This window comes from Daldinia vernicosa (assembly GCF_022497035.1).
Source record: "Daldinia vernicosa strain CBS 139.73 unplaced genomic scaffold F5Y00scaffold_92, whole genome shotgun sequence".
NCBI lineage: Eukaryota > Fungi > Ascomycota > Sordariomycetes > Xylariales > Hypoxylaceae > Daldinia > Daldinia vernicosa.
This window is the reverse complement of record NW_025954008.1, coordinates 47759-58708: the sequence shown is the minus strand read 5'-3', so window position 1 is coordinate 58708 and position 10950 is coordinate 47759. Positions and strand designations below refer to the sequence as shown.

The 10950-nt window shown below is 49.1% G+C and overlaps 4 protein-coding genes across 4 annotated transcripts; 2 read left to right on the top strand and 2 right to left on the bottom strand.

Annotated features, from left to right (window-relative positions):
• Window positions 1–221: 221 nt before the first annotated feature.
• On the top strand, window positions 222–3089 carry F5Y00DRAFT_256416 (uncharacterized protein; the record flags this gene model as incomplete). The annotated part of the gene is made up of 2 exons (XM_048010403.1): window positions 222–2030; window positions 2094–3089. 2 exons carry the CDS (start codon window positions 222–224, stop codon window positions 3087–3089), a joined length of 2805 nt encoding a protein of 934 aa, XP_047859878.1.
• Window positions 3090–3217: 128 nt separating this feature from the next.
• F5Y00DRAFT_249856 (uncharacterized protein) lies at window positions 3218–3656 on the bottom strand. Its single transcript, XM_048009656.1, has one exon. It carries the CDS (start codon window positions 3641–3643, stop codon window positions 3356–3358), a length of 288 nt encoding a protein of 95 aa, XP_047859877.1. The 5' UTR covers window positions 3644–3656; the 3' UTR covers window positions 3218–3355.
• A 146-nt stretch (window positions 3657–3802) lies between these two features.
• F5Y00DRAFT_249847 (26S proteasome subunit P45 family protein) lies at window positions 3803–5507 on the bottom strand. The gene is made up of 2 exons (XM_048009655.1): window positions 5061–5507; window positions 3803–5001 (listed from the first exon to the last, which is right to left on the bottom strand). The coding sequence occupies exons 1-2, from the start codon at window positions 5293–5295 to the stop codon at window positions 4067–4069; spliced, it is 1170 nt and encodes a 389-aa protein (XP_047859876.1). The 5' UTR covers window positions 5296–5507; the 3' UTR covers window positions 3803–4066.
• A 1369-nt stretch (window positions 5508–6876) lies between these two features.
• F5Y00DRAFT_267065 (Sodium/calcium exchanger protein-domain-containing protein) lies at window positions 6877–10514 on the top strand (the record flags this gene model as incomplete). Its single annotated transcript, XM_048012024.1, has 3 exons — window positions 6877–7033; window positions 7148–9993; window positions 10062–10514. 3 exons carry the CDS (start codon window positions 6877–6879, stop codon window positions 10512–10514), a joined length of 3456 nt encoding a protein of 1151 aa, XP_047859875.1.
• Window positions 10515–10950: the final 436 nt, after the last annotated feature.

Below are 10950 nucleotides of genomic sequence, written 5' to 3'. Positions count from 1 at the left end.
AAAGGAAAAAAGAAAACGTATATGCATCTCTGAACAAGCCGTCGCTCGTCATGTCCAGATTATAAGGCAGACAAAATACTGAAATGGGAAGAAGAAGAGGCTGGTCCGCTCAGAGACACGACGTCATACGTAAGATGAGAATGAAGATGGCCCCAGACTCGACGAAAAGCAACGACCGTTTAGCAGCCGGTATTACCACCACAACCACTCATCATTACACCATGAAGACATCTACGAGACCGGCTCTTGCCTCGTCTCACTCCCACCACTCTCACCACTCTCACCACTCCCGCCATCCTCAAACAAATATGCAGTCCTTCCGCGCTAATAAGTCTACGACTCCCCTGGCGTCGCCTCGCATGCCTCATTCCGTCGGTCAACCCTACCCGCCTGGTACCAAATTACCCCCTATTGTTACAGATGTCCGGCCGTCTAGTCCCAATTATTTCGGTCTCAACGTTGACCATCCGGCTGCTGACGTTGGTAACTCGGACGTTGCTCCTCTTGATCATTGGAGTCCCCCGAGCTCGTCCATCAAGTCGTTTGGTGCCGCGATACCGAAACAAGTTCCTCTTGATGCTAACCCGGAGTTTGAGGCTTTCAGACGCCAAGTCGATGCGAACCGTTCCAAGGGTTTTAATCTAGGGAGCGCTTACTTTGCGCCAACCCCGTCACCCATGTTCGTAAGACCTAGGCCTCCGCGTTTGTCAACCAATCACAGCGATGCCGCCTCGGATTTGTCTAGTACTCGATCTTTAAACGGCAAGGTTGTCGATGGTGTAGGCGGCCGAATGGATGTTGATACGGACAGTCTACATGACTCTGCGTATGTATCATCAGATTCGAAGAGGAATTCTGAGGTGTCGCTGAACCCTCCCTCATTTAGCAACATGCCTCGGTTTGAGTCGCCCGCTCGTGCCGACTCTCCTTTTGAGTCCATACGCAAGACGGCATTGTCCAAACCTGAAGATCAGCATTCGCGACTATCGTTGTCTCATGAGAAGTCGGAACCGACGACGGAACCCATGAAACCTCGTGCCGAGACGCTACCGACAACGCTTGTTGAAAATGGACCCGGACTCATTCTGCCAAGGCAACTTGAGGATATGCTTTCGAATATGCCCGAAAATGACTATCTTTTGTTGGATGTGCGGGTATCTACACATTATGCCCAGTCGCGCATTCGCGGTGCTCTGAATCTCTGCATACCAACGACGCTTTTGAAGCGCGCTACATTCAACTTGCAGAAGTTGCAGCAGACCCTCCAGATCGAGGAAGACCAGCAGAAGTTCGCACAGTGGTCAAATGCCAAGTATCTTGTGGTATACGATGCCTCTTCAACAGAAAAACGGGATGCAACCTCAGCTATGAATATGTTCAAGAAGTTTTCGAACGAGGGCTTCTCTGGGAAATCGTATCTTTTGAGAGGAGGGTTTCATGCCTTTTCCACCGAATATCCTGAGTCCATTGATCATCAATCAGCTTTAGAACGGGCAGGCACTGCAGCTGCGTTGTTGGAGGGCGGACGACCGAGCTTCGCCCCTGTCATCGGCGGCGTAATGCTCCCATCAAATGCTAATAATCCTAATCCATTCTTTAGCAACATCCGGCAAAATATCGATCTAGCAGATGGTGTCGGACAGATGGATATCACTGTGCCATCTAATCTGGATACGAATGCACTCCCTCCTTGGCTGCAAGATGTGACTCGATCATCAGATCACGGGAAGAAAGCGTCTGAGAGGTTCCTGAATATCGAGCGTAGTGAGCAATCTCGTATGAAGGAAGCCTATGCGTCTTTGAATACGTCTGCGCCTCCAAGTCAAAATTCTGGACGAGTCTGCCTTTCCGGAGTGGAAAAGGGTGTTAAAAACCGTTACAAGGACATCCTTCCTTTCGAGCATGCTCGCGTCCGTTTGGCCGATCGAGCCCAAGGTGCCTGCGATTATATTAATGCCAGCCATGTTCAAGCCTCGCGTAGTAATAAGCGTTATATCGCTTCTCAGGGCCCTCTGCCAGCCACCTTTGATGTAAGTTTGCCTATCGTGATATTCTGCCTGGTAATTTCGGAAGCTCACAGCTATTTCTTTTAGGATTTTTGGTCTGTGATATGGGACCAAGATGTTCGTGTTATCGTCATGTTAACCGCAGAATCAGAAGGGGGTCAACTTAAATGTCATCCGTATTGGCATGATACGGAATTCGGGCCTATTAAACTCAGGTCTATGTCCGAGAAGAAAGTATCGCTTGATATGGACAAGCATCGGTCAAATTCTGGGGCTACGTCCTCAAACAGCGCGCTAGACTACGGACGACGTCGTGCTGCCACTACAACAGCGTTTGAATCTGCCCCGAACACGCAGCCCACTCAGGCACAACCCGAGACCCCCTACGTTATTGTTCGAAAATTCGCCTTGTCGCATGCCGCTCATCCGTTTTCTCCCATACGCGAAATTACCCAACTTCAATATCTACTGTGGCCTGATTTTGGTGCCCCGGCGCAACCGTCTCATCTACTGGCTCTTGTTGAATTGGCCAACGTGATGCAGCGTGCCGCGCTGCCCGTGGACGCAAGTTCAATTGCCGCATCGGTCCCTACTGAGATGCCGGCAGCCACGGGCCGGTTTGACGAACCGGAATCTGATGCGAATGCCAGGCCAATGCTAGTGCACTGCTCTGCCGGCTGTGGTCGTACTGGAACCTTCTGTACTGTTGATACCGTTATCGACATGTTAAAACGGCAACGTCAAGCCACAGCAAATCGCGTAGACGGAGATGGAGATGTGAGCATGAATGAAGGCTCACCTATCCGCCGCCGGACTTCGACCGCCAATGGCCTCAATCCTAAACCTATGACGAATGGCAATAAGGAGCTAGAAACCAGTTGGCTTGAAGATACAAACCTTGATCTGGTCGAAGCTACAGTGGAAGATTTCCGAAAGCAACGACTGAGCATGGTCCAAAGTTTACGGCAGTTTGTCCTCTGCTACGAGACTGTAGTAGAATGGGTCTCGAGAGTTCATGAAAAGAACAATAGTATGGCTGGCGGCAGGGGTCGGCCACGGAGTGAGACTATGAATGCTAGATGAGGGAGACAAGGCGAATTCGGAGCATGTCTCGACAAGAGTTAGCCTGACAGGGAGGGAATAGGGGTAGGCCCAAGAAATATTGCATAAGTTCGCATTTGCATCAATACGGCATTCTAATACGGTCGGAAGGTACATACCATCGGCTAGATGTTTAGCCAGGCAAGGGGTATACGGAGTTTAGGGATGGATTTAGTGCTTCTATAGGCGTTTCCAGGTCTACGGCATGGCATATTACTTTTTTTTTTTTTTTTTTTTTTTTTTTTTTTTCAACTAGCGAGATGAAAGCATTGCACATTGCACATGCGGGACCTACAGCGGGGACCAGGAAAGAAAACAAGCAACCAAGAAAGAAAGAAAGAGGCAAGAGGACTTACAACAGTACCTGTCACCAGCAGCCACGTCGACAATTGGATATGTACAATAAGAATGGGGATATACGGATGTGGTGGCGACGACGATGGCCCTGATTCTAGACGATACCGCAACTTATAGTAGCGAGTATATAACCGCATACACATACTTGCTAATATGGAGCAGAACAGATAGAAATACATCGATATTCTGCAATTGAAATTGTTCTCGATATAACCCTTTTCGTGATAATTGATTTTTTATTTTTATTTTCATTTTTGTAGAGCTGACGATGCGGCATCGTGCCTTGGTGTGTTTACCTAGTGCCTTTACATACCTTATTTACACAATAACAACATTAGGATATACGGGGTTGAGAGTAAACTAAGATCACTAAGCACGGAGAGCAGCTACGATGTGTAACGCCTGCATATCATCTCGAATAGCGAGGCCCCGACGGACGGGTCTCGCCTATCTTGCTTCGTCTCTAGGATTATTGTACACTTTACAAAAGTAGCATCTTTATCTTTGACTTCGCCCAAGCCATCATCGATGTCATCCCCAGTGCCATACCAAGGTTCGCAGCATGTTTGCAATAAGGACACCGTACAATAGATATGCCGAGTTTATTTCCAGAATTTCTGGAGCGAAACCTCCTTGTCGTCGTGCTTGTTGAGGATCTTGGCCGTGGCCAGTTCGAAATCCTCTTGTGTGACGTGAACTCTTCGTTCACGTAGAGCGTACATGCCAGCTTCTGTACAAACACCCTTCAATTCGGCACCGGAACAGCCGTTCATCTTCTCGGCGATCTTGGTTAGGTTGATACCTCTCGTTAGGTTCATCTTGCGGCTGTGGATGCGCAGAATATCGGCTCGGGCCTCGACTGATGGCGGCGGGAACTCGATCTTGCGGTCGATACGACCGGGACGAAGTAGAGCAGGGTCTAGAATGTCCAGTCGGTTCGTCGCCATGATGACTTTGATATTCTTGGTCGGCTCGAAACCGTCGAGCTGGTTGAGAAGTTCCAACATAGTTCGTTGCACTTCCGAGTCACCGCCTGACGAACCCTCCACTCGAGACGAACCGATAGAGTCGATTTCGTCCATGAATATAATTGAGGGTGCGTGTTCTCGGGCCATTACGAACAGTTCACGAACCATACGAGAACCTTCACCAATGTATTTTTGTACAAGTTCCGAACCGGAGACTCGAATAAATTTGCAGTCTGTGTGATGCGCAACAGCTCGAGCCAACAGGGTCTTTCCCGTACCGGGAGGTCCATATAGAAGCACACCCTTCGGTTGGGCGATACCGAGGGACTCGAACAGTTCGGGATGCTTTAAACCTAGCTCGATGACTTCCTTGATTTCTTTGATTTGTTGATCTAGACCACCGATCATATCGTATGTGCTGTCAGGAACCTTCTCCACCATCATGAGAGAGACAAGAGGGTCGACGGAGGACGGGAGGATCTTCTCGAGCTTGTAGGAATCGGATAATAGCGTTACTCGCTTGCCCACTGTGAGCTTCGCAATATCTACGGAATCGGCGACGTCGACGACTATAAAGGGTAAGCCATAGCACATAGCTTAGTATCTTAGATAAGCTTGTCTTCCATACCATATTTGCCTTCTGGGTGTACCTTCACTAATACTTTCTTCGTTCCCATCACCTTGACCACTTCACCAACATACGACCCGGGCTGCTGCAGAAGACCTAACTCTTCCCTTAGTAACCGCACTCTCGAGTTGTAGTCGTTTCGCTGGGCTTCGAGACGTCGGAGAACAGCTTGGCCCTTAAGAATCTCAAGCTTCATCGCCTCGATCTTGTTGTGGTAGTAATTGTCGAGCGCCATAGTTGCTAGAGCTCCCTTGAGGAGAACCGAAGTCTTGTGTGTCGTAGGTCAAGTTCTAAGGAGACGACAGAATGTTTGTACGATGAGTTGCGCTACCTGAGGAAGATTAATGTGTAGTGAGGATGTTGATGGTGATGTTGATGGTGATGATGAAGTCAAATGTAGCGATAGAGTTGGGATAGTGAGGCTAAGGCTACACCAATGATGGATTGGACCGGGGTCAGTATGGAAAGCTTAGATCGACGCAGGCAGTTGCAGCAACGCGTTCCGGAACAACGGTAAATCTAAAATCCCGACATTCCAACACTGCCCCGGTGACCACTTCGATTCCCCAAATTACTTAAGCAACTGTCCTGTAGTACATGTACTTCCTACCTCTTATCTAATTACATAACGTAAATTCGGATGCAGCACAGCTGCATAATATTGCAGGTGCAAAGCATAGGTTGTAGGTACATGTATGCATTGATTTTCGAAGCCTGGCAAGCTCACATGCATCTATTACGTAGGTATACTTTCGAAGATCTTCCAGAACTCTTTCACGGCAGCTACCTATTTACGGAGTACTCATTACATACATAGTATAGTAGATAACAGTCATTTTGAAGTATTGAGCCTAAGCGATTTTAATACAATAATAATTATTAACCTACTCTCTTTACTGAGCGTTGAGACTATTTTCTGTATTGTTTGAGAATTCAAGACAATCATTTTCTTAGTTGCATCTGTTGGGCTTGTTGATAGAGAGCAGTCGCAATTTGTAATGCGTCCCGCAGGCGCGGCTGCCCAGCTGCCAAGATCTGTTATCGAGAAGGTAGTACCAGGTATGTACCATACAAAAACAGGGATCTAACCTAGTAAACGTTCTTACCCTGCAACTCCTCCTGTGCTATGTCGTCTGTATGTAGGTAATCAACACCTTCCAGGCGGGACGACTTCGACAAGGGCGCGCTAAGCTAAACATTGTCCACTCACACCGTAAATAATCACGAGGCACGATCACGACTTGGGACTGGACTGGACTTCGCTCCATGTGCTATGCTCGCAATAGCCAGATACATACATGTAGCCATGCTTTGTGTCACACAAGGTTTGACTAACAATTGCGAGCAGTCGTAAGCTGGCTTTCAATTTCATCTTACCTACCGAGCTACCGAGCTACCGAACACCTCTTTTATCCTTTTGTCTCTTTAACCTAAGGATCCTATAATTATCGTAAAGCCGCTTCAAGCGTTTTATCTAATCCAACTTGTTTATTATTCGAATATCTCCGCATTTTGGATTCGTCCGCAAGACATGCTGCAGCAACATACAGCACGCTAGATCTGCAAGCCAAAGTCATACAATACATTCCCATCGGGTTCCACAGGCATCATTCGGGTCCCATTCGTTCCTCGTCTCTTAGCTTCTTGTCAAATTAAAACCGAATCGCGTAGGACAGTTCACTGTCCCCTCCCCTAACATCAGCTGTCTTTGTCTCGAAACCTTGAGAATTACCCCATATGCTCTTTAGCTAGCTTGGTAGTTTAATAAAGAGCCCTCTTCGTTGGCGCCGAAGATCTCAAGTACTTTCTATCCGCGATGGATCCCCATTCGCAGGACGACAGTAGCTCTGCTGCTCCGCCCTCGCCTACAGATTCGCGACAGCAGTCCGCTCGACGCGATGCCAGAGAGACTACGCTCCCCGAAAGTCACCAGTCCACCGAAACCGTGCGAAGAAGAGTAGACCAATCTTATGGTATGTCGTAACCTACCTCTCTAAACTTAATTCCAACTCTAGCGAGATGTCCCTTGCCTACCACACCAATTATCCATCTGAAGTAAACTAGGCTAACCCGACTTCCTGATCTAGGTACGGTTCAAACACCGCCGCCACCTACGAGCGGCGGTACGCAATTTCTGGGAGAATCAACTGCCCACGAACGAGCACACTCGAGAGCCGCAACTCAGCAATCTCGCTCTCCCTTACTTGGCTCAGACCGTGGCCGAGGGCGTCCTAGAAAGCCCTCTATGCCTCGCAGGGCCTCCTCCAACACATTAGCTCCCCATCGCGGCGAGGTCTTCTCTACGGATGACGACGTCAACGAGGTGGAGAACGATGCTGTTGGGCGACAGCAGCCTTTCTCTCCTCTTCCGGCTTATAACAATGAACAGGCAAGGACGGCGTCGTCTACGCTACGACGACGAAGTATGGTACCACCGACCCTGTCCCGAGTACACTCGAGTCGCAGCGCCGGTCCTGACGAGGAAGGAATTGAAGAGCTGCTAGAAGAAGAGGACGAGGAGGAGTACGTGGCGTCGCAACAGCAGGAGGGGAGTGTATTGCAAGATGCGCCTCCAGATTCGGGCGTTCCTAATGACAACGACGACGACGACGATGACGACGACGAAGTCAGTGATGCTGAAAGTTTCACATTGAAGGACCGCCAACAGGCTATCAACGAGACACATCCCTTCGGTATCAGGATTTGGAAGCCTGCATTGTACAAGAAAGACCGATCAGTCCAAAAGACTGCCGAGGGTGACATCCATTCTTCTCCTGGTGGTCGAGTCAGTACTTGGTTACTAGTCTTCAACCTCATCTGGACCTTGGCCTTCGGCTGGTGGATGGCTCTGTTTGCTGCGCTGGGCGCCATAGCCTGCTTTATTTTTGCGGCAGCTCCTAGTGGCAGAGAATATGGCCGCGTGTTATGGGGTCTGGCCGGCTATCTTTTCTATCCCTTTGGCAAGTTCGTGCGACTCGAGCAAGACGAGGCATATCTAGATGAAGACGAAGGTGAGGGTCGAAGCATCAGCGAGTATGAACAATGGCAAAATGGCGACCTGGAATATGGACGGTTGTTCTTTGGTCCTGACCGAAATCGCTCCATCATCGGCCGATCAAGAAGGAGTATCGACTCTGAACCTAGCGAGACAGATAGCCTCCTTCCTCGCTCAGGGCGCCGCAATCATTCGAGCGACCCAGGACGGCGACTGAAGAGGCGGTTATTTGGCCGCGGGCAATGGAATATTGGCCGTATTATCTTCTTCATTTTCTTTTGGGGTCTCATCACGCCTTCTCTGCTTATTGTCTCCGCCATCTGTTGGTTTCTGGTCTTCTGGATTCCGATGGGTAAAGTTACAAACCTTCTCTTTGACCACCTTAGAAGGCATCCCCTGGCTCTATCTTTCGAGTCTGATATCAGCGTCGCCAGAACATCCGATGGCCCGCACTCCTCCATCCTGCTTTGCACGTATCGAGGTGTAGGTCCGAAGTATTGGAAATACACCATCGATGGCACCAACATATTCCTTATCAACCTCATGGCCGTTGTCATTTTCGTCATCTTTGACTGGCTCGTATTGGATTCAACACTTCATGTCGACAATTTCCTGACATCTCCAAGCTTTTTATTCATAGCCGCCCTGTTCTCCATCATTCCTCTAGCGTACTTTATAGGCCAGGCTGTTGCATCCATCTCAGCCCAGTCTTCTATGGGCGTTGGTGCTGCAATCAATGCCTTCTTTTCAACGATTGTGGAAGTCTTCCTCTACTGTGTCGCGCTTAAGGATGGCAAAGGCAAGTTAGTCGAGGGTAGCATCATCGGGAGTATATTCGCTGGCATTCTCTTTTTGCCTGGGTTATCAATGTGCTTCGGTGCTATCAAACGCAAGACCCAACGATTTAACGCCAGGTCTGCCGGTGTCACATCTACCATGCTAATTTTCGCTACCGTAGCTGCATTTGGACCAACCCTCTTCTACCAAATCTACGGCACACATGAACTCCGATGTCAGACCTGCACCGATTTTTTAGGATCCCAAGAACGCGATTGCCGTCGGTGCTACTATTCACAAGTGCCAGCGCTTGATGACCGTTTCTATATTGAAGCTGTGCGTCCCTTTTGCTACTTGGCCGCCACATGTCTTTTCTTGTCATATGTCATCGGTCTTTGGTTCACTCTTAGGACCCACGCCGCCGTCATTTGGAATATCGAAATCGAAGAGAAGAAGCATGAAGAACTGAAGCATGAAGAACTGCAGCAACACGAACACGCAATTCACGTTGCTGAAGCACGTCATATCGGCGAGTCAACTGGCGCAGACATCCGAGACAGCAACCTATATAAGCGGATCCTAGGCCAGTCGTTGAAACAAGTCGGCTTGTCAAGCGAGGAAGAGGGTCACCATTCGCGTCATCCATCAGAGGGATTCCCGATCCATGGGGCTGTCCAGACACCGCATATGGTTCCACCAAGAGGCAGTAATGATGCCGTGGATAGCATTCGTTCGAACGTCCATATTCCCGGCTTGTCTGATGCAGAGAATAGCGATCTAGTCCGCAGTGTCACAGAAGTAGCAGCAACAGCAGCCGCTATCGCAGCCCGCGACGCCCGTGGGCCACGTCGTCCTTCTACTCACCCGTCAAATCCCGGAGCTAGTACCCCGGCAATACATCATACACCTATTCGCTCCGCTACTTTTCCTGAACCCGATGAGACTGGTGAGCATGCCCAGGCTTCTCATGGAGGCCACGATGCTCCGAACTGGAGCCGGACGAAGAGTGCAATTATCCTAATGGGTGCTACCATCTTCTATGCAATTGTTGCCGAGATTCTCGTCGACACGGTAGACGTGGTATTAGACAACTACGCCATCGATCCAAAATTCCTAGGTATCACTCTATTCGCTCTGGTACCCAATACCACCGAATTTTTGGTGAGCACTGCCCCCCCTCCCCCCGGGTTCGTTACGTATTTTAAGCTAACCAATACTGTTTCATTTAGAATGCCATTTCCTTCGCTATGAATGGGAACATTGCGTTATCCATGGAAATTGGTTCTGCATACGCCCTACAAGTCTGCCTCCTTCAAATCCCCGCGCTAGTTCTCTTCTCTGCAGTTTACCCTCTCCAACCAGCTGGCGACCAAGACCCCACGCAGTGGACATTCAGCCTTCTCTTCCCACAATGGGATATGGTGACGGTCATCCTGTGCGTGTTCCTTCTGAGCTACATGTACGGTGAAGGCAAGAGCAACTATTTCAAGGGCAGCATCTTGCTCCTGACGTATTTGGTGGTTCTGGTCGGGTTCTACTTATCGGGTTTTACGGATGGCCAAATGGGCCAGATGGGCGCGAGCCGATTTGACACTCTTGGTCCGGATGGCGTTTGGCAGAGCTATAAGACGATCGGACGGGGGACTGGCGGGCGGGCATATGAAGAGGGGGTTGATTTTTGAGCTTGTCATACACGCGTCACGCTTGGGCCGGTGAAATATTCTTGGGACGTTCAAGTATCGAGTGACGTCTGCGGCTGCTAATTAATTATGATATCCCTACTACTTTTTCTTTTTCTGTACGATTGGCGATGGTGCATGGTCAGGTCATTGTTGGAGTATGGCTGTTATTGCTGGCCTTTAGGTTCGGACAGATCTTGTAAGCTCTCCATTGGGGGAGTACGTTCCAATTGGTTTCTAGGCACTATGGCACGGCGATGCGGATTACACAAACACTCTTAATAGAACCTATATCAAGACTTGATCAGATTTCTTAGATGTTCTCGTGGATAATACTAAAATGCTATGGAGTGTTGGAAGAGCGTTTCTTTCCTGGGCAGTGGGCAGGTTTAAATTGATATACATAGCACATTGACTACCGCAATTCCATGTAACGCTT

Coding starts and splice junctions, on each gene's coding strand:
- F5Y00DRAFT_249847 (XM_048009655.1), bottom strand. CDS start 5,295: ATGGCGCTCGACAATTACTACCACAACAAGATCGAGGCGATGAAGCTT. Junction 5,002..5,060: donor ACACCCAGAAGGCAAATATG/GTATGGAAGACA, acceptor TACCCTTTATAG/TCGTCGACGTCGCCGATTCC.
- F5Y00DRAFT_249856 (XM_048009656.1), bottom strand. CDS start 3,643: ATGTATTTCTATCTGTTCTGCTCCATATTAGCAAGTATGTGTATGCGG.